The sequence below is a fragment of the Staurois parvus genome, unplaced genomic scaffold (assembly GCF_062004578.1).
Source record: "Staurois parvus isolate SC_StPar_1 unplaced genomic scaffold, SC_StPar_1.0 ptg000064l, whole genome shotgun sequence".
Lineage (NCBI taxonomy): Eukaryota > Metazoa > Chordata > Amphibia > Anura > Ranidae > Staurois > Staurois parvus.
The window spans coordinates 5111671-5135161 of NW_028317860.1; the positions used below are offsets into that span (position 1 = coordinate 5111671).

Sequence of the window (23491 nt, forward strand, 5' to 3'; positions counted from 1 at the left end):
TCTTTTTAGGGTATTACTGGAATTCGTTTTGCTGGAGGAGAAAAATGCTACATTAAAGCTCAAGCCAAGGCTCACGTTCCGGATGTTGACAGCGTGACAAAGGAAAGCCTCTCGTTTGAGTTGGTAAGCACCAGACAAAAGAATAGGAATATGTCACAATTTAAGCCCATTGTGACCCAAAAGTTGCAGTATCAGATTATATTTTCTGCATGATTTCTGGAAGCTTCGATGACAATAACAGCAAACTTCTATATGACTGAGTTTTCTAATAAACATAGTAATGTGAGGAAAAAAAAACTGGACATTGGACAGCCATATAGTCAAGCAGTGCACAGTGTTCTTTAAAAGAGAAGTGTGGGGGGGTTTTTTTTTCAAATTATATTTACCCAGGTGGATGCAGCATTGGTCCTATGCTGCATCTGGCTCTAACGGTAAGAATTCAGCGATCACATGACCGCTGATCGCTGAGTTCTCGCCACCGCTGTATGCAGTGAGCGCTGGGCTGCGGAGAGGGAGGTGTGACAGACGCAAGATCGCTGCTACCAATATGTGACAATCCCACGATCGCTGCCACCAATATGTGACGAAGGTGGCGTCAGACCCCAGCCCTTCTCACCAAACTCGTGACCGAAGGACTAGCCAATCTAAAACCGCGATGTCACATGCGTAACAATGCCAAACCCAGCTGCACCCTGCAGAACGATTTTCCAGCTAATTGGACCACAATCTATGTACCGGCAGCCTGAGCGATTGTTACTGGGTCAGGTTAATTATGCAATTAACCCTTCACACTGCTACCACCTCCAGAGAAAGAGGAAACTCAGCAATATCAGCTATAACACTATAATGGTTGAGATAATCGTCTGTATAACACGGTCACTGCAGGCCCGTTATACAGAGGGTTAAACAAACACAGTAGCGCTCTTTTTAGAGACAGGAATTCGTAAATTGCAATTAAGAGCTATAGAAACAGTTCAACATTTTCAGAAGGAAAGATTTATTACTAAAAGGTCAAAAAGGGTGCAATAAAAATATTTTCAGAAAAAAGATGTAACCAATATATATATATAAATATACAGAGAACAACAGCACAGTAAACAGGTACAGAAGGAGGTTAAAGGGTTAAAGTACTTGCCAAACAGCCTTGGGTTTGCAGATCAAGTTTCAGAGCGAAAGGTTACGGGTCTCCCCAGGTGGTTCTGATGTTAAAATGGGAGACTTCTTCAACTTCTTTTCTTAGGCCTGACAACCCAATTTGTAGTTCCTCAGCAGGGGGTGTCTCTGAAGTCAAGGACCAATACTCCGTTTAGGGAGGGATCGTCTGGGCGTAGGCCTAAACTAGAGCCAAAATCTCTTCTAGTTCAAACTTTGGCTCATAACTTTCCATATGCATAAGTGACACTCCACCCGTGAGTAGATTATTATGCGAACACATCTGAGGATTGATTAGATATTAAATATGAAATTCTACACTGAATGGTTCACAAGATCTACTTTTCTGCTTTCCTATGTATTCCAACCAAAATGTTCGTCTCCTCTTGGCCAATCTGACGATATGCCTGGTTTTTTATGTAAGTCTCTCATATTCCAAGATAGGAGACATAGGGGAAAAATGGATTTTTAAAAAGGTTATCTTGTTCAATGTCTTTTGAACTCCTGGGAAGGCTGCATTATCTTTTTACGAGGTGTTAAATGGCACAGGTTATTTGGACAGCGAGGCCCCAGCTCCCTTGGGGACTTTTTAGCTCCTAGTCCCCTGCTGGGCTCTAGGTCTCCTGTGAAGTTGATCCAGGGAATATCTGATTGCCTCTCAGGGGATCATGAAGGAATTTTTTCCCCTGCTTGAGCAAATTGGATCATGCTTTGCTGGGTTTTTTGCCTTCCTCTGGATCAATGGTGGGTATAGGATTATAACTTTTTTTATTTTTGGTTGAACTGGATGGACTTTTGTCTTTTTTCCACCAGACCAGCTATGTAACTATGTTAAAATATTCCTCTTGAAATTATCATTGCTCAACAAGTTTCTGTTAATGAAAGTTTTGTCTTATTAGACGTGTCCCCAGTCATAGGTATAGCATGCCTGTGGTCCCATGTATCTATCATGGGAGCAGGAGGTGACATCTCAGCCTATCAGCACCACTATATGTCCTTGTGGTACTCCATCTGAATTTAAAGGGAATCTTTGCCATTCTTGCGTTCAGCCCCCCCATAATTTAATATGATAGCCACTCATCATGGTATATGCGGTACCTGCCCATGCCTTACTGCATTCATTTTTCACTATGAGCTCAATACATTTACACTAATATATGTATACCTTGCAGACAAACCCAGGGCTTCATCAAGGGGGGTAGGAAACTGTTCTTTTTATTGCTGTCCACCTGTTCATAGTTCATTACACTATAAACCCAGTTTGTATACAGTGTCCTTATTATCCTACTAGTTAAAATAGTTTTTTTTGTGTGTCCCAGTTTTAGACAGGTACATTATACAACATGATATATACAGTAACTAACTGAAGAAGAGTCATTTTTAACAAGCGGAAGGGAAAATATATTTGTTGTCTGTCAGAACTAACACTAGATTGCAGTATGGTAAACTCAATTAGCACTTGTTGTTATAAGTAAATATAATGGCAATTTTTGATTGTAAGGTTTATAATAATAGGGATTGATCATAAAGCATTTTAACTAGTAGTATAATAATTTAAAAAAACATAATATTATGTGAGGCTTTGGAAACCTAGTTGTGTGTACATCTAAATACACTGTAGAGTAGATGATTACAAATAATGAATCTGCTGACGTGTATATGGAAAGGACGACTGGGTGGGAGTGTACTGGATCCAGGCTCTCCCATGTGTATAACTGGCGGCTCCTCCATTACTCTGTCCTGTAGATTTATTGCTTGTAAGCAGTCTGCTGTCACCTACCATCAATTTGAAGATAAACCACTCTTAATGCTGTCATGTCATCCATACTCCTGGGCTGTGACCTGCTTATATGCTTTCTGGGATAAGGGAAGCTTGATAGAATTTTATGTATGAAAATCTGCCTTTTAAGAATTGTACATTATGTTTAACCATATACAAGTTATTTTACTGTAAAGGTTTGTTTGACAACCAGAATACATTGAACCTAAGCAAAGTAATAACACAATTCTTTTTATTAGCTTCATCTTTTTATTAGTTTATCAACATAAGGTTGGGCAGAAATAGTTATATATTGAGAAAAATCTAGGCCCATGTATAAGGCTAAGACAAATGCCTGTATTCCTAGCAGGATTTGCTGTAGTTACGGTGCCAATCGAGTGAAAAAAAAAAAGTTGTCATAGATAGGTATAGTCTATGAGAAGTTTATAAGGCAGATTAGGCAGATTGGTTACTGAGATCAGTGGATGGTGAGAGATTAGGCCATGTTAATCCATGTGGCTGGACCTCCTGTGACCTTTTACTATACCCTAGCAGTGCATGTGTCCACGATTAAAGTGGTAATAAAGTCCGCTTTTTTGATTTATACCTACAGAAAAGCCTATAATAAGGCTTATCTGTAGGTACATTAAATATCTCCTAAACATGCAACATTTAGGAGATATTTACTTTAGTGGCAACCAGTGAGATTACCCACGTGTGCTCTGAATTAAGGATGCCATTCATTCAGAGCTCTGTGCCATGGCCATGACTCCCGTGAGCATACGTGGGAGTGATGCCATTCAAACGGCCAAAGCCCTCCAACACAGAATGAAGACCTGGTGAAGATGGAAACCTTGGAGGGCTTCGTTTTAGGGCTCGTTCACACCATATGTACATGAAAACTGAAGAAAACTGATGCGCAGATTTCACTTGCAGAGACATCAGTTTTCATGCAAGCCTCAATGAGTTTTATGCAGGTTGCAGATTCCTGCACAGAAAAAATCTGTACTTGATACCAGTGTTGTGGTGTGAACAGGGCACATAGAGAACAATTGATTTTGTTGTGCCCTTGCAGAAAGCGTGCAGAAAAACTGACGTCTCTGCACCATGGTGTGAACGAGCCCTTAAGGTAATTCTTTCATAATTTGCTACTATGCTATGCATACTAGCACATTATGACACTATCCTGCAATGGCCCAATTTTTAATTTTTTTTTGCAGCAAATTACTCCCTGTTTAAGTTACCTGTGTAGGCAGCTTGATACCTACTAGGAAGCCAGGCTATACAGCAGAAGTACCTGTATCACTGACCTTTTAAAGTGGTTGTAAACCCTTACATATATACAGCATCCAGTGAAGTGACTGGCCTCAGGTGATACACAGAGATGAAACAAATTCTCATACACAAGTTATACCTGTCTATCTGCAGTCTTCTCTACATCTATTCAAAGTGTTGAAGCTTGTCTGAGAGTTCAGAAAAAATGAGGCGGAGAGCTGAAATTACACTCTGCAGAACTCGGTGAGGAGAGCACTGAGAGCTTAGTGGAGGGAAGAGACAAAGCCCCTTCCACACAGCACACAGGAACAGAGCTGAGGCTGTCAATCTGCTGGAAGTTCCTCCCCGTCACCATTTTTCCCTGGGTGTCACTTGTCAGAAATCATTCATGCTAATAGCAGAGGGACAAAGCAGCAGGCAGAAATGACACTTAGTGCTCTTACCTGAGACAAACACACTTTAGAGGGATGTGCTTTGTTCATATTTCATGTCTGAGATTTACAACCACCTTTCATGCTGTGACTTCACTGCAGACCTGGTTAGCAGAAGAATATTTAAAAAAATCGTCCACAGTCACCTGATTTCTGATGCTCCATACAATACATACAATACACAGTCCCCCCTCCTTCCCCCTACCTGTACCCCCAGCCTCACCTAAGCCTGTTAATATGGGGGGCACTATTGAACCTCCTCAGGCTGCCATCGCTGGGGATCTCCACATCCAGCTCCACTTTCTGCTGAGCAATGATGGCAGCAGCAATGCTCTCCTGATCCTCCTCCATCTCCCTCTCCAGTACAAGGCCTCAGTAGACAAGCTCAGAGCTCCATCCTGCAACTAGGGAAGACGATCACCACCCTTCTGCCGTGAGGCCAAGGAAGCTCCAGCTGAGACCCAGGCCAAGGCCAAGGAAGATCCAGCTGAGACCCAGGCCAAGCTCTCCAGCCTTCCCTATGCTGAAACTGAGCAGTGCCCAGCACGCATGCGCACAGCCAGTGGTGTATTTAAGTTTTGTGCTGCCCTAGGCAACACAACCCCCATGGAGAGACCCTGACACTAGCCAACACCCCCCTTCCCCACGAAGAGAGCCTGACATTGTCCAACAACACCCCAGTCCCCCGCCCACCCCCACCTGAGAGAGCCTTCCACTACCACCGCCTCCCATACACTGGCAAACCCCCCCCCCCACCCCACCCAGGTCAAACAAAATGGTTTTCTGCGGAGCCCGTTCACATTCATGCGAACCAGCCACAGTGTGATTTTGAAAAGAGTCCTATGTGATTTTCAGTGCGGTGTGGGTGTGATTTCCAGTCTGCATCCCGGTATCCTTTTATCTATACAATTTTAGAACTTTTTAAAACATTATTCTGTCATCTGAGTGTGCAGGGAACTTAAAGGTCAGTGGTACAGATGCCTGTACTGTATACCCTGGTTTCCCACAGGATATCAAACTAGAAGAAGGATGTGAGATGTGAGGGAACAGTTCACTTGCGGACTCTGGGAGGTAAACAGCTACTAGGGGGTTGTTGCATACTTTCCTATAGTAAATCACCCTGTATGTAAAAATACATTTAGCTATATTATCCTGTGGATATCAACATGCTATGACATATTTGTTTAACTCTCACAAGATCAATACATTGTATGGATAAGCAGACATCAGAATCTTCAACTATCTTTCTGGTGCGGTAGCTCAAATTCCTATAAATTTTAGGACTTTTGATACACCTTTTGTGCGGGCACGAGAGCCCATTCATTTGAATGGACTCCTGTGCCCCGTGACACACAGGGAAGAAGTCCCTGCACTTCTTTGGAAACCGCAACCCGCATGAGAACCTCGGTTCCCAGTACGGTTGCGTTTTCCAGTGCAGGCGTCGTGCCATTAGAACTAATGGCACCCGCCCGCGGGTCCGTATTCCTCCATGTGGGCGGTGTGGCTGCAAGGATTTTCGTGCGGATCCGCAGCGACATCACCCGCACAGATGTGAATCTATTCTAAGACAGTTGAGTGTCTGGTATGAATTTGAGTTCACTTGATTGGATAAAACCACACTGTCATGGATTTGTATTTGCCTTCTATGCCACCAGCTGGTGGGGAAAAGTTTTTAAAAAAAGTGCCAGGTCTTCTGGCAGAGCCTATGATGGTGGGGATAGGTATGGCTGTTGGACATCTCTCAGGCTGGCGCCCTCAGATGAGTTCATGCCAACAAATGGTGCACAGGTAAGCACCCAATGCTTTCTCAAACTAGAAAGATGTGAGATGTGAGGGAACAGTTCACTTGCGGACTCTGGGAGGTAAGCAGCTACTAGGGGGTTGTTGCATACTTTCCTATAGTAAATCACCCTGTATGTAAAAATACATTTAGCTATATTATCCTGTGGCTTACACTTATTGCAAGGCAAAGATTTCCAGGATCCGTAAGCCATCTCTAGAGTATTAGTTCAAGCTTAGTTACATCAAAGATAATTATGTTCATTAAGCAGTATTCTGCAGTAGTAATAGCCAATTCCACTTGATGTGTACCCCTGATAGAAATTTTGTACAGAGATGCACCACTTTGTATCACATGGCCGCTTCACAGACGATGAACTAGGTGAATTCTCAAATAGCTATAATTAGTCAGACTTCATACTACTACAGTGTACAGCAGAATCAGTCAATTTCTATCTAGACAGGCCACTGCCTTCCTGATCTTTCAAGGATATTCATATGCACTTGATGTACTGGTGTAATATATCATATAAATTGCTGCCTTTAGGTCATATCACTTCTTTACAGGATATATTATCTCACAAATGTTCCTGCCGAGACAGCTGTAGTCAGTAAAATTAGACAGCATTAAGCATGTTAGTGCTCACATAATTGTGTTTATTACCCTTATTTTCAGATTTTTTTTTCTCAAGATATGTACTCCCTGTGCATCATTCATATCCCAGACACGTGTCATGGTTATTTTGTCCTCTGTACAGATCAAAACCAATTACTAGGTGATATTCTCAATCATAATTACACTGAGAAACCTTTGCAAGCATTTTTGTTAGAGATTGCTTTTCATAGTTGATGTGTACTGCAGGAGAGATATGTTTAAAATAATTGATTCTCCCTGGAACATGCATAAAATGTACTGTATTACCTTTTAATGAAATGCAAAGAAGTGAATGGGAAAAACATTTAAGGAACCCTTCCACCTAAACCATATTCTGGGTAGAGTAGATTAGGGGTTAATCCTGTCTGAGAGTCCAGACATAGCGTACAGGCCATTATGGGTTTCTTTTCAGCTGATCTACTGCTGTCGCAGTTCTAGGTGAGTTCCTATTACATGAAGAATTTTGCAGATATATTAAAAAAGAATTATTGTGCAACATGTAACAACATTTTGGAACATACACAAAATGCACTGTATTAGCTCTTAATAAAATGCAAGTAAGAAATAAGAGGAAAACCATTCAGGGCGACCCAATGGCCTTCTTCACACAGCCGTTTAGCAGCCACCAGATTCCAGAGGAAAGAATCAGTAGATTTTTGTGACCAGAGCATGTGAATGTGCATGCAGCTGAGACTTCTGCCCTAAACTGCAGGTAACCACCTTGCTGAATTGTAGCTGTGGAACAATGTACTTGGTAGGAAGTAATTGACTAGCTTTATGGTAAGATATATTGTCTATTATCTGCATAGTGGTGTCTACAGTTTGCAGCGTTGCAAAATACTAACTCTAACCATAGGCAGGCTCGGACTGGCCATAGGGCACACCGGGCATCTGCCCGGTGGGCCGGGGCCACCGGGCTTAAGATGACGGGGCCGCACAGTGGGAGGTAAGTGGTGACCGTGGTCTGGGCGGGACTAATACAGATCGCGGCTGCCATTCACCTCCCACTGTGTGGCTATGCCTAAAGCAAGGCTGTCAGGAGTAGTGGCAGTGACGGCTCTAGGTGATGAGCAGGAAGCGCCGCTGACACAGGGACACCACCTCGACCAGTCGCGGCACTGAAGGGACAACGGCGTCCTCTCTTCTTCACCCACAGACACACTGTGACAGCTCTGTAGCGGCGGAGGATGGGGCTTTGTCTTTGCTGGATGGGCTTTGTCTTTGCTGGAGGGGCTGTCTCTTTGTTGGGCGAGCTGTCTCTTTGCTGGATGGGCTGTCTCTGCTGAACAGTCTGTGTCTTTGCTGGAGGGGCTGTCTCTGCTGGACAGGCTGTGTCTTTGCTGGAGGGGCTGTTTCTTTGCTGCAGGGGCTGTGTTTTTGCTGGATGGCTGTCTCTTTGCTGGGCGACTGTCTCTTTGCTGGATGGGCTGTCTCTTTGCTGGATGAGCTGTCTCTTTGCTGGATGATCTGTCTTTTTGCTGGATGGGCTGTCTCTTTGCTGGACAGGCTGTCTCTTTACTGGACGGGCTGTCTCTTTGCTGGATGAGCTGTCTCTGCTGGAAGGGGTGTCTCTTTGCTGGATGGCGATGTCTCTTGGCTGGATGGCGATGTCTCTTGGCTGGACGAGGATGTCTCTTTGCCCAGTTGGGTCCCTTTGGGCGACTGTCTCTTTGCTGGATGAGCTGACTCTTTGCTGGATGGGCTGTCTCTTTGCTGGATGATCTGGCTCTTTGCTGGACGGGCTGTCTCTTTGCTGGACGGGCTGTCTCTTTGCTGGACGGGCTGTCTCTGCTGGGCGAGCTGTCTCTTTGCTGGGCGAGCTGTCTCTTTGCTGGACAGGCTGTCTCTGCTGGACAGGCTGTCTCTTTGCTTCAGGGGCTGTGTCTTTGCTGGGTGGGCTGTCTCTTTGCTGGATGGGCTGTCTCTTTGCTGGATGAGCTGTCTCTGTTGGACAGGCTGTCTCTTTGCTGGATGGATGTCTCTTTGCTGGACGGCTGTCCCTTTGCTGAATGGGCTGTCTCTGCTGGAAGGGGTGTCTCTTTGCTGGACGGGCTGTCTCTTTTCTGAATGGGCTGTCTCTTTGCTGGGTGAGCTGTCTCTTTGCTGGATGGTGATGTCTCTTGGCTGGACGGGGATGTCTCTTTGCCCAGTTGGGTCCAGCAAAGAGACATCCCAATCCAGCAAAGAGACAGTCCAATCCAAGAAGGGATATCCCTATCCACCAAAGAGACATCCCTGTCCAGCAACGAGACATCCCATCTTTGCTATATGGGGATGTCTCTTTGCTCGATTGGGCCATCTCTTTGAATATATAGGGGGCACAGTGATTAGATCTCAAGGGGCACTGTAATGTAAAGGGACTCTGTGATATAAAGGGGACTGCACTGTAAAGGGGCACTGTAACCAATACAGTGCCCCTTCACAGTGCAGTCCCCTTTATATCACAGTGCCCCTTTATATTACCGTGTGGAGGACCGACTCCGTGAATATTCTGTCGCTAACTGCCCCCGAAAACGCCCTTGCACACATGCAAACCTCCCCCGTCCCCCCCGGAAATTGGCTGCTCAGTCTGCCCGGGCCTATTTTTTGTCCCAGTCCAGGCCTGTGTGTGTGGCTACATGCAAACAGCAGCAGCCTCTGTCAGCATGTCACTAGATTAAAAAGGCTGAGTGGTTGCCACCATTTGCAAGTAGCCAGTTAGGATAACAATAGAAAGGAGGGAGCAGGTGTCCAGAAGGGATTCCAGCATCAGCCAATTCAATGGGGAAATGGACACTGGCCTCTGTGATCAAGCCCCAGTGGGCAGGGTGAAACACGTCAGAGGGCATGGCCAGAGCGGTGGCTTAGGCCATCCCATACATTTGACTCCTGGGGACAGTTGAGCAGTGTCCATTTCCCCATTGATCTTTCTTGCTTGCAGTTAGGGTTAGGCTTTTGCACTGCAGCACGGCTATGCAGATAATAGACAATACAACTTACCATGAAGCTAGTCAATCAATTCTTGCCAAGTACACTGTTCCACGGCTACAAATAAACACAGCTTGTTTTTTTTTTTTATTAAGCATTTCAAATTAAATAGGAAAAAGGTTATGGGATGCCCAATTTGACTTGCAGAATGACAAAAATGAGGACAACTTTCTTCTCTGGCATACTGCAGCAACATACCATACATCCTGGGCTCCTGGGCTGGCATTATAGAAGTTTCAGGCAGGAGAGCTACTGGTTTTGTAGTAGTCTCCCCAAATGCAAGTGTAGACATATCAGTGCCCACTCTCATTGAATACAACCAGATTTCAAACAACAGAGAGGAGATCCCTACTCCTGTAGTTGCCTCTCACCACTCTCACTTGAGAGGCATAGCTGACCACATACCAGCTTTTGACAGAAATGCAGATAAATCCCAACGGTACACAAGGTTCACCAACAAATCATTGGGCCACATGATGCACCATATGTCCAGGTTGAATCATCATAGGCAATGTCTGTCTGATAATGTCAGGGGATATTCCACAGTTTCTTCTTTCAAGGCTTGCCAAATGGTCCCCTTACTTGTTTCACAACCATGTTAAAAAAAGACTTTACAGTAAAAGCACAAAACTAAAGACAATGAGCTGGCATCCACTATGGAAGACAAGGAGTTCCTAAAAAGTATGAGTAAGGAGCTGTATCAGGTCAATTCCAACAACTGGGTAGCACCACTGCGATTTCATGTCTCAAGAAAAAACTTCCAAATAATGTTCAGCATGCAGAAGCATGATTTACTTCTTTATAACTCCCCCTAAACATAAAACCTGACACTTTGTTGACTTTATGCAAAAGGTGTTTGCAAGAAATCATGTTGAGGCTGCACCACTTCTAGGGAACATTCTAGGGAATGTCGGTACCTTTGGCGTACTCACAAGCCAGACCAGGTCAGGGTGCTCTTTGACTCAAGACCTTGATATGAAGGTGTTTCCCTGAACGATGCCCTTCTCACTGGGCCTAATATGAACAACAAACTTATGGGAGTTTTGCTTCACTTCAGACAAGAACCAATTGCTGTTATGGCCAACATTCAGCAAATGTTCCACTGTTTTATCGGTCGAGAAGACAACAGAAACTTTCTCAAGTTCCCCCGAAGTCATAGACTTCCAATTGAAAGTACATGTTTTAAGTAACAGCCCTGCTCCTGCTGTAGCAATTTATGGGCTAAGAACAGCTCAAGAAAGTGAAAAGGGATTTGGATCAGATGCACTTGAGTTTGTGGAAAAGAATTTCTACGTAGCAACAGGCTCAAATCTCTGCCTACAGAAGAAAAAGCAATTGATCGTTTGAAGAGAATTCAGGATATGCTTGCTACTGCCAGCCTCAGGCTTCACAAAATTGTCTATAACTGTGACAAGGTAATGAAGGCCTTTCCTTTGGATCACCATGCTGTTGGCTTAAAGGGATTCAAGCTATGAATAGAGCTTCCCCTTATGCAGTGTAGCTTCGGGATGCCTTGGGATGTCAAACAAGACACATTCATGTTTCAATTCTCAACTTTTGACAAACCCTTCACGAAACAAGGAATGTTGTCTGCTGTGAACAGCATTTATGATCCTCTGGGTTTCATAGTACCCTTTAGCATTAAGGGTAAGATACTTCTAATAGAGTTTACTTCTGAAAACACAGACTGGGATACCCAGAGGGAAACAAAGATGGGAATTATGGAAACAGTCCCTAAAAGTACCAGAATAACTTCAGATACCATGCTCTTACAGTTCTACATCCCTAACAAATGCAACAAGGAGAGAAACCATATTTTCTTTGATGCTTGCATTGAAACAATAGTTGCAGTAGCCCACCTCAAGGTTATTGATCCAAGAGACAAAGTAAAAAGTGTGGATTTTGTCCTTGGTAAGGCCAAGCTGACCCCAAAACTAGCACATACCATTCCAAAGCTTGAACTACAGACATGTTAGCCATTGAAAGTGCTAAGCTAATAAAACCTGAAGTAAAATAGACTGTTTTTACTTTTACATGGACAGCAAGATAGTGCAGGGATACATACACAACCAACTGAAACAGTTCTACTGTATATGTATGTCAGTAACAGAGCAAAATATATCTGAAAGTTCTCCAGTCCAGATCAATGGCATTGGGTGTCTACATGCCTTAATCAAGGCACTCCTGTAGTACAATCCACTGCATATCTGGACATTTCATGGATGTCCCCAACTGATTTCTTGAATGGTGACCTCATCACAATTAACGTTGATTCTGCATTCGAACTGAGTCTGACAAGGAAATCAGAGCTAATACCATTACACTCAACACTTCTGTGAAGACAAAGTCGAGTTCTCACCATTTTGAATGCTTTTCAAAGTCCTCTGTTGTACGATCTATCGCACGACTTATACATGTTGATCATAATTTTGCAACCAATGCTGAGGACCACCAAGAGTGTTTTAGATGGCACATCTACAAAGGACCTCCCACAATTCAAGAGGATTCATCTTCTAAAACAACATCTTGATTTAAAGGAAGGTAGGAAGGACTGGTGCATGTTGCTGCCTTCCCCTCTGAAGATACACCCTTAAACTGTCTTCTGTGTCATCTTACAGACATCGATACTTACTTTACAAGTTTTGCAGTATGTTAATGTTTGCATTGTTCTTCCATGTTCTCCTCTTTCTTCTTTTTCAGGTGATCCAAGAATATTCTTCGCTTACAATGTTTGAACTTGATTCTCAATCATTTAATATTTGAAATGATAGATTTTGATGGGGCATTTCATGGTACACATGCATTGCTGTTTGTTTGCCTTTAAATAATTTTGTTCCTTCTTCACTCCATAGGTAGGGGGTGTGCAATGTAGGTAGTCCCATCATTCTTCTTCATGCTTCTCCTATGCCTATCTGCCATTCATCTGTTATGATGTGCACAAGGATGTCCCAGACAGGAATGCCTGCCTCTGTGGATTGATTATGAATATTAGTTTAGCCCTCAAATTAGTCATCATCCATAGGTATAAATGTAGAGAAAGATTTGTGTAATGTGAAATACACAGAATTGAACGCAGCTCGTTATATAAAATGGGGAACACTAATATAGTATGTATACTGAACAGCCTTGGGGAAATAAAAAATATTTTATGTTTTATTCAGAATTGTACTGATCTGCAGTGAAGAATGTCTGTAGGAAGAAGGCTAACAATTGCAGACAGAGCTGTCCTATTCTTCACACACTTACATATGCTGTCTATTGCTCACTTGTCTGCAGTGGACTAATAGTGACAGATCTGTCAAGTGAGGGTATGAGTGACAGTAAAAGGGGGCGGGGGATCTGAATGGGTACTCTACTAGTACCGAGTGTACATATGCATGAGAACTAGGGAGTGATCAAACCCTTCAACAAAATTGTATTATTTCACATAGTCATCCACATGCAGTGGATAGGCGTCCGTCAAGCATCACCGCACTGGTGGTTTGCTGTTTAATCAGCAGCTGCACAGGCATTTTTCCAGTACAATGATCATAACACTACCTGCAAGAGCTCATCTGGGCAATCATTTTTACTAGAGCTTAGCATCTTACTGGAACAGTCCTATTCAGTGGACACAGTCAGTGGAATTTATAAGGAGTCTGGTAGACACTCTTTAGAATCCTATCACTACTCTACACGACAAATATTGTTGTGGATGAAACATTCATATATCAATCATCAACAGGTACATGAATCAGTTGCATGGTGGGGAGCAGAACTGAGGCTGGAGTGTCCATAACACAGACACTTTGCCCTCATCCCTGGCCCCATTCAGCTGCCAGCCAGTAGATTTCCTAGCTGGCAGTTAAAACTAAACAAAGGGGCTGGGATGCTGATTGGCAAACGTGTCCAAATATAGCCATTGCTATATTTAGGTAATAGCATCAGCCAGTATCCCCAACCGTTTGTTTACTTTCAGCTGTTTGCATGGGAATCTCCTAGTCTGCAACTGAATAGGGCCAGGGATTGCTATGATGATGGCAAATTGTCACTGGTCCAATCAGCTGCAACCACAGAATTTCCAGATTCACAGCTGCACCTAAAAAAGTTGTGAGGATGCTGGTAACATAATTGACCTGATATGGCCACAATGTTATTGCTCAAATATGGTCACGTGGCTATAATAGGTCAATGATGTCACCAGCATCTCATTGTTATGAGCGGCTGTAGGGTAGAGAATTCCACAGACACAGTTGCTTGGATTTGCAGCCTGCTAGGATGTGACAATTTTACCACAGGTCATCTTTAGCTCACCCTTAGCCTTAATTACCACCGGTTTGCTTTTCTGAAAACTAGTAGTAATTCTGTTTTAATTCGTCGCAGTCAGAGTGGCAAATTCTAAAGGTTACAGTAATAAGAAGTACCTTAATCTGGAAGACATGTCTGAAAGCTTTATGAAGCTGCTGTGAGGCTTTCCTGAATTTGGTGCAGGCCATTTTAGAGGAGCCATACTAGGAAAAACAAGTGTTGTAACTGGTTTATTGAATTACCCCCAGTTTGTTAAAGCCGGCCATAGATTGTTCGAATATCAGCTGGTCCCTGCTGAACCGGCAGAGATTTGAACCATCTATGGGCAGGCTGATTGTATCCAAATCAATTGTTGTGCGACTTGGGTAGAACCAGCCTGTCGGATTATTCATGCTATTATTGCCAGTGGCTATAGCCTTACCACCTGTTTTAACCCCATTTTTGCAGACTAATGCACCACAGCCATGTATATTGCACACGGTTGCAGGGCATTTGCGTCTCTTCCCCATTGACTTTTATGTGTAGCATTCGGTGGGCAGCATAGCTACAAGTTGGGTCAACTTTGCAGGGGCCGCAAAGAGAAGCATTGCAGCCGCTACATCTAAACAACCCCCCCCCCCCCCGCGTGCTGCCTATTGCACCTTAACGGGGGGGCAGCTGGCGGGTGGCAGAAATGCAGCTCAATGCAGCTGCCCCCTCCAACTGCAAGTTTAAACAAAGCCTAAATCCTTGTCCATGAAAGGAATAATACAGTGAGGCTGTGTTTAGCTGCATAGGAATGCACAGGTCATGCATCCTCATGCAGGCATTCCCGTTGATGTGGGACTAGTCACTGCTCCCACACCAACACAGATGTCAGATCTCTCCTTGCAGCCGCTGCATCTCAATTGACATGAATGGGACTGCCTGCACAGGGATGCACAGAGCCCCTGTGTATCCCTGTGTGGGTAAAAACGGCCCTCCATACAGCCCTCTATGGGCATACACTTTAGTACATATGTGATCCAGGCCTTAGTAGGAATTTTGTAAGTTATGCTGTGTTCTTGTGTGCTAATAAGGTATTTAGTGTTTTTTTTTTTATTAAAAAAGCAATTTGATAAATATTTACGTTGAGCTACTACTGTGGTGCCTAAAAAATCAGTGGCAACTTATTATTATTATTATTACTTTTTATTCTACTGGTTATGTGCTTTCAGAAAATATATGGTTTGGGGGGTCTTTTACAAAATCTAAAATTTGTAAGTGAAAGATGAAAACCTCCAAATTTTTTGAGAAATTTGGTTATTTACAGTTTTGTGTATGTTCGATTTTCACCATTTTGCAAAAAGGCGCAATTTGAAATTTACAAGTATTTGTTATTTATCAACTCAATACAGGTTAAACTTTTATATTTAGTAGGAGTTTTGTAAAATTTACTGTGTTTGTATCTGGTAATAATGATTTATTGTATGTTTAGCGGAAAAAATTGTTTTGAGGAACGTTTGCACAAATATCATGGGGCCCTAAAAATCAGTAGCAATATTTTTTTTCTATTCTACTGGTCATGCAATTTCAGAAAATATATGTTCTGGGGGGGGCTTTTACAGTCTCTGAAAGCTATAAGTGGAAAATAAAAAAGCAATGGAAAAATTTCAAAAATGGTCTGGCCACCTGAGTTTAAAAGTGGAGCGCAAGGCCTGGCAGTGAAAGGGTTAAAGAGTACGTTCACCTTTCTTAACCTATTACATGTTATACCCATATTCATGGTGTAACATGTTGTTGAACATCTGCCTCCTCACCTCCTGATCCACTGCCTCCTTGTGACAGCGGGTGGGGGATCTTCACACAGAGCTCTGGGGCCACTGGGCCGCATCATTCACTCCCAGAGATCCGTGAATGAATACCTACAAGTACCGTCTTCCTTTGAGGATGACATCTTGTAGTTCTCAATGAACTGCAAGGGCACCGATGACAGCTCTCATAGTCCATTGAGCTTGCTGTACTTCAGTCTGCAAGAGCCTAACATTGCACCAGTGATCTGTTGATCACAGGTGCAATGCTTTACAGGTTCTTAAGAAAAAAAATAATGCACATTTTTTTTTTACCTGCAAAACAGATGTGCATTTCTTTTTTCTTTTTTTAAGGTGAACTTATCCTTTTAACTAGCAGCATCAGAATTTTCATACAAAATGTGAATAGGCAGCCCCTCATATTGCATACAGAAATTTTTATCAATCCTGTTTAATCCTGATGAACGTAATTATTATAAACTGATATATAGTTATTTCTTTTGCTATCCAGTGCTTGTTTGTATTATTGGAAATATTGAATTTGATTAGTTAGGCGTATGCACATATGAGCAAGCAAATAGTGGGGACAATTCACTAAGCGTTATCTTACTGTGTCCAAGTTAGATATTTCACAGCATTTAAAAAAAAACAAAAAACTTGGCATTCACTAATATACGCTACTAAAATACCACATGAGTTATTTTATTAAGTATACAGTATTTTAGTAGTTAAAACATGTGGTAATGTATCAGCTGAATGTAAAAAAAAAGAAATTACCGACAATTATAAATTAATTTTAAAAAAAAACAGAGTGGGGTTCCCCCAAAATCCATGTCAGATTCTTATCCCAGCATGCTTTGGAGTGCTGTGGGGCACTTATCAGAATCTGGAAGATCCCCCAGATCCCAAAACCCCCATGTGAGTGAGTATGGGGTACATGGTACTGTTACTCATTTTCCCTCCAAAAAAGGTGTAGTGTAAAAAAACACAGGAGGCAGTTTTAGAATCCTTTATTAAAAAAAACAAAAATATAAAAAATGTCTCCTGGTGTCAATTACGATGCCTGCCGCCATTGCTGAACTGAAAAGAGAAAATAAAAGGCTTCGTTCTCAACGAAGGCTCCCGCTGTCTGACAGCTCCGCCATCTGACAGTTCTTAAATAACTAGGGGGTAGGGCCATCCGGTGATGTCACCGGGTGACCACGCCCCCTTGTGGCATCATAGACCAGGGCATGCTGGGTCGATGATGTTACAAGGGGATGGGGACACCTGACAATGTCACCGGATGGACCGGCCCCTTAGTCAAAAGACCAAAAATTTAAAAAGAAAAGTTTTTCTTCTAGGCCAAAATGTATACTGCTACATTTCTTTGGTGAAAATAACTCAAATTAGTGTACATTATTTAGTCTGTAGGAAACTTATACAATCCGCAAACTATGGTATATATCTGAAAATCAATCAATTCTGATGTACTGACAGCCTATCTCATTTCCTGAGACCCAAAAATGCCAGAACAGTACAGATATCCCCAAATGACCCCTTTTTGGAAAGTAGAGAGTCTGCTGTATTTAGTAAGAGGCATGGCAAGTTTTTTAAAGTTCTAATTTTTTGTCATAATTTTTTAAAAACTAATTTTTTTACATACTTTCACCAGTGCAGTACAGTGTCATCAAATAACTGGTGTGGAGAGGATCAGGGACACTGCCTGTCCCACACTGGTGGCAGTGTGAGATTGGCTGGTCCTTTTCCGCAAGTTGGGGGCAGGGGTCGGGCACCGCGTTGCGTCACAGATGACATAAAAGCAAGCCATCCATTGTTTACAATTGTCATGTGACCTGCTGTGATTGGTCATAGTAGTCTCATGGTGACAGATCTCGCCGCACTACGCCGGCGATCTGGGAGGATGCCATATGATGCCCACCCGGATCAGTGAAAGTCCCGTTTGGCTGTCATTTTGCTGTTGGCCAGGCAGCAACTGGTTAATAAAGGACTGGTCAAAAACTGCCTCCTATGTTTTTTTACACTTCACTTTTTTTTTTAGGTGAATGAGTAGTGGTACCATGTACCGCATACTCATTCACATGGGGGGTGCAGGATCTGGGGGCCCCCTTGTTAAAAGGGGCTTCCAGATTCTCATAACCCCCCCCTGCCCTTAGACTGACACAACCGTCGGCCAGGGTTGTGGGGAAGAAGCTCTTGGCCTCATCAACAAGGGGCCCCTCCTGCCCCAAAGCCCCCCCCCCAGGTTTACGACATATAGCCTGGTATGGTTTGGGGGGGGGTGCTTGCTTGTTCCCCACATTCCTCACCTGCCGAGCTCGGATAAGGGTCTGATATGGATTTTTTTTTTTTTTGCCGTGGGGTTTTCCCTTTAAAATCCATAACAGACACAAAGGGCTTGGTATGGATGGGGGGGAATTCTTTTTTTTTTTTTTTACATTCAGCAGGGAACCCTACTGACAGCTGATGACTCATAGGCTATTAAGGACGCGGTGGCCGCCCACTCCTTAACAATCATAACAGTTACAGACAGTTACCAGTACATACCGCATGCCTCGACCACTACTTAATTACTGCATGCATTTAATTATTTATTTCCTTCTGTGAATTGACTTTTTGTGGTATGTACTGAGCATTTTTCTATTTGTTGTAAATACCACATACTAGCAATAGTGAATTTATATTTTCAGTATCGCATGCGATATGTGGTCACGTGACTGACATAACGCATGCGATAAACCTTAGTGAATTGTCCCCACTGTCATCTACAAATTTTCATTTGTGTTGATTACGATTATTTGGGGATTCTAGAGGATCAGATTTTAGTTGTCTCCTAGTTTACAGAAAGTAGTATGCACTCAAAAGGAGCTAAATAGCTGGGCGGATAGATACAATTTATCCATAGACTTGACACTGCCATGGGCCTGGGGTAGCTTGACACCCTGCATTTCTTTTACTCACAGTCCAGAACTCTGTGTGTCACTATTTAATGAAAGCATTCTTATCCTTTCATAGAAAATAAAATAATAGACCAGTCTGAATAAATTTAACAATACAAGAAAGATAGTCATGTCCTGTATGTCTGCCAAACATGTTTTCCTCTAGATGAATCACCCAAAAAAATGTAAAAATTAAATATGTATCTGTCCAACCCGGGTGCAGTGTCAGCTCACGCCTTGGAGGGATTTAATATGTGTAGTAAATGTTTTACAGTCAATTTATATTTCAGAAAATCAACATCAGCTAATTTCAAATGGTGTCATAAACCAAAGGGGATATGAATTATGCACTGCTCCATACGCTGAACTGGATTATAAGTTTGTTCATCTGAAGACTGAATGCAAATCAATGCTTACATTAAAAAAAAAAAGCCATGCGGAACATTAACTTGTTCTAGGCTCAGTTCTGGAATCTTTATCTTTTATTTAATATAGTATCATCCATTGCTGTGTTTCCCAGCATCCTATTTACAGGAGAGGGAACAATTACTGCAGTAATGTCACACTACTAATAAATAGCAGCAACGTTTAGTCATCGGGGCCTAATACTTTACTCTGTGCAATCATAATTTTTATTCCAGTAGTCACCTGAATAATGAAACATCATGTCCAAATTTGCTGTCATCTATTACTGCTGTGGATACTATATAGAAAACACACAGCAATATAACATATCCGTTTTGTCCCTGGAGAAGTGTGAGGTTCATATCATTTGACGATCAGTACGTCTGCAGTGTGAAATCTGTAATAATGTGGTTTCAGTAAAACAATTCTCTGTGCAGTGATACACTATCACGTTTATGATAATAGCTACTGGCTGTATAAATGCAATGTTTATGAAGATATCATTAAGACAGGATAATGCAGCAGAACAAGGTAATGCTGTCTGTCTTCCTCTATTTTGTTGTCGCTTTCTTTTGAATGTCATTTTCTTCCTACATAGCAGTAAGCACTATATTACTGGGCTGTCTATACAAAGAGGAGGTGCACAAAGTGTCCCTGGAAACTTGGCTGGGTGCTTGGGATCTGCATTTAGGTTTCTCAGATTTCCTCATTTACAATACACTGGCATCCCTAACAATGGCAGTACTCAAAGTGTGGTTCCTGAATAGAAATAATCTTAGCTTCAAAATAGTAAAGGACCATTAAAAGTTAATTGTACCCAACCATGCAATTTTAGGTTGGAAATATGTATACATAATTCAGCGTTTTTATTTTTTGCCATTATACAGAGTTTGAAGAACCTCCGTATCATTTGCATTTTGTTTTAACATGTTTGTCCAGCCAAAACTTACAATATTTTTTTACAAGAAAGGATGGAAGGGTAGAACTTTTCCGTACTCTGTTCAAAACTACATAAAAAATTTTAGCTGGACATATATACTATATTGCCAAATGTATTGGAACACCCCTCCAAATCATTGGATTCAGGTGTTCCAATCACCTCCAGGGACACAGGTGTATAAATCAAGCACCTAGGCTTACAGACTGCTTCTACAAACATTTGTGAAAGAACGGGTCGCTCTCAGGAGCTCAGTGAATTCAACTCTGGTTGCCACCTGTACAATAAGTGAAATTTCCTTGCTACTAAATATTCCACAGTCAACTGTGGAAGCAACTGGGAACAAGAGCAACTCGGCCACAAAGTGGTAGGCAACGTAAAATGACAGAGCGGGGTCAGCGCATACTGAAGCACACAGTGCGAAGAAGTCACCAACTGTCTGCAGAGTCAATAGCTACAGACCTCCAAACTTCATGTGACCTTCAGATTAGTACAACAACAGTGCGTAGACAGCTTCATGGAATTGGTTTCCATGGCCGAGCAGCTGCATCCAAGCCTTATATCACCAAGTGCAATGCAAAGCGTCAGATGCAGTGGTGTAAAGCATGCCGATACTGGACTCTAGAGCAGTGGAGACGTGTTCTCTGGAGTGACGAATCGAGCTTCTCTGTCTGGCAATCGGATGGATGTGTCTGGGTTTGGTGGTTGCCAGGAGAACGATACTTGCCTGACTGCATTGTGCCAAGTGTAAAGTTTGATGAAGGAGGGATTATGGTATGGGGTTGTTTTTCAGGGGTTGGGCTTGGCCCCTTAGTTCCAGTGAAGGGAACTTTTACGGCATCAGTATACCAAGACATTTTGGACGATTTCATGCTCCCAACTTTGTGGGAACAGATTGGGGATGGTCCCTTCCTGTTCCAACATGACTACGCACCAGTGCGCAAGGCAAGGTCCATAAAGACATGGTTGAGTGAGTTTGGGGTGGAGGAACTTGACTGGCCTGCACAGAGTTCTGACCTCAACCCAGTAGAACACCTTTGGGATGAATTCGAGCGGAGACTGTGAGCCAGGCCTTCTCAACCGACATCAGTGCCTGATCTCACAAATGCACTTCTGGAATAATGGTCAAACATTCTCATAGACATACTCCTAAACCTTGTGGACAGCCTTCCCAGAAGATCTGAAGCTGTTATAGCCGTAAAGGGTAGGCCAACTCAATATTCAACCCTACGGACTAAGACTGAGATGCCATTAAAGTTCATGTGCGTGTAAAGGCAGAGGTCCCAATACTTTTGGCAATATAGCGTATTTCAATGATGTCTCAGGGCCCATTCATACCACCTGCATGTAGGCAGCTGCAATCTGTACTCTGTAGGTGTAGGTGGCACTAGATTTGAGAGGCAAAGCCGATGAGGAAGGAAATTGTGAGAAATCTAGTTTCTCTCTGACTTCCTGTGGTCATTAGGGGCGTAGCCCTGTTTGACCTTGGTAGCCATCTTTGGTGAGGGCAGTGCTTATTTAAGACACTGGCTTCCTGGTTTGGCGTGCATTTTGTGGGTGGTTAGTGTAGGTACAGGTTTCCCTATCTGTCTGGGAAAGAGTTTAGAGTCAGGGAGAGGTTCTGGAGGAGTAGGGACAGTGCAGGGACTAAGCATATCCTCTACTATAGGAAGCGCCCCCCTTTGGGTGTGGACCAGCCAGGCTGCATTCCTAGGGTTGCCACCCCATCCCTTTAAAACCGAACACATATTATTAACACAGATTCTGAGGATAATTTCTTGCAGATAAGGCACTAAGTGAGTTTATTACCACCTTAATCAGCCACAGAGCCTGTGTAATATATACAGTTGTGTTCAAAATAATAGCAGTCAGACATCACTAACCTGATCAATCACTGTTTTTGGTAGAAATGATATTTCCACATGGCAAATAATTTACTAGCAGGTGTAGTAGAGTAATAGAAATCCAACAGACCCAACAGTCATGACATGCATGAGGCTGATTCTGTGTAATTGAATCACTGATTGAAAGGGACATATTCAAAATAATAGCAGTGTGGAGCTCTATTAGTGAGGTAATTAATTCTTTGAAAAACAGGTGGCAATTATTGCCCTTATTTAAAGAAGGAAGGCAGCAAATGTTGTACATGCTGGTTACAGTGCATTTCTCTCTGAAATTCTGAGGAAAATGGGTCGTTCCAGACATAGTTCAGAAGAACAGCGTACCTTGATTAAAAAGTTGATTGGAGAGGGGAAAACATATAAAGAAGTGCAGAAAATGATAGGCTGCTCAGCTAAAATGCTTTAAAATGGCAACCAAAACCTGGAAGACATGGAAGAAAGCGAAAAACTACCATTCGAATGGATAGAAGAATAGCCAAAATGGCAAGGACTCAGTCAACAATCAGCTCCTGGAAGATCAAAGAAGGTCTAAAGTTACCTGTGAGTACTGTTACAATTAGAAGATGCCTATGTGAAGCCAAGCTATCTGCAAGAAGCCCCGCCAAGTCCCACTGTTGAAAAAAAAAATGGCACAACATTGTGTGGAATGATGAAAGTAAGATTGTTTTTTTTGGATCTAGTGGCCGGAGACAGTTTGTCAGACGACCCCCAAACACTGAATTCAAGCCACAGTACACTGTGAAGACAGTGAAGCATGGTTGCGCAAGCATCATGATATGGGGATGTTTCTCATATTACGGTGTTGGGCATATTTATCGCATACCAGGAATCATGGATCAGTTTGAATACATCAGAATAAGTGAAGAGGTCATGCTGCCTTATGCTGAAGAGGAAATGCCCTTGAAATAGGTGTTCCAACAAGACAACGACCCCAAACACACCAGTAAACGTGCAACATCTTGGTTCCAGACCAACCAGATTGAGGTTATGGAGTGGCCAGCCCAATCCCCGGATCTTAATCCAATAGAAAACTTGTGGGGTGACATCAAAAATGCAGTTTCTGAGGAAAAACCAAGAAATAGAGAAGAACTGTGGAATGTAGTCCAATCATCTTGGGCTGGAATACCTGTTCACAGGTGCCAGAAGTTGGTTGACTCCATGCAACACAGATGTACAGCAGTTCTCAGAAACAGTGCTTATACAACTAAATATTAATTAAGTGATTCAAAGGAAAG

At 42.7% G+C, this 23491-nt stretch overlaps 1 protein-coding gene across 2 annotated transcripts in view; it reads left to right on the forward strand.

Annotated features, from left to right (window-relative positions):
* CNMD (chondromodulin) overlaps positions 1–23491 on the forward strand; it is a 159876-nt gene that overhangs the window by 46297 nt on the left and 90088 nt on the right. For both annotated transcript variants that reach the window (XM_089668799.1, XM_089668798.1), the window contains exon 4: positions 10–123. In XM_089668799.1, the coding sequence (XP_089524925.1) occupies positions 10–123 (114 nt within the window). The remainder of the gene's footprint in view (positions 1–9; positions 124–23491) is intronic.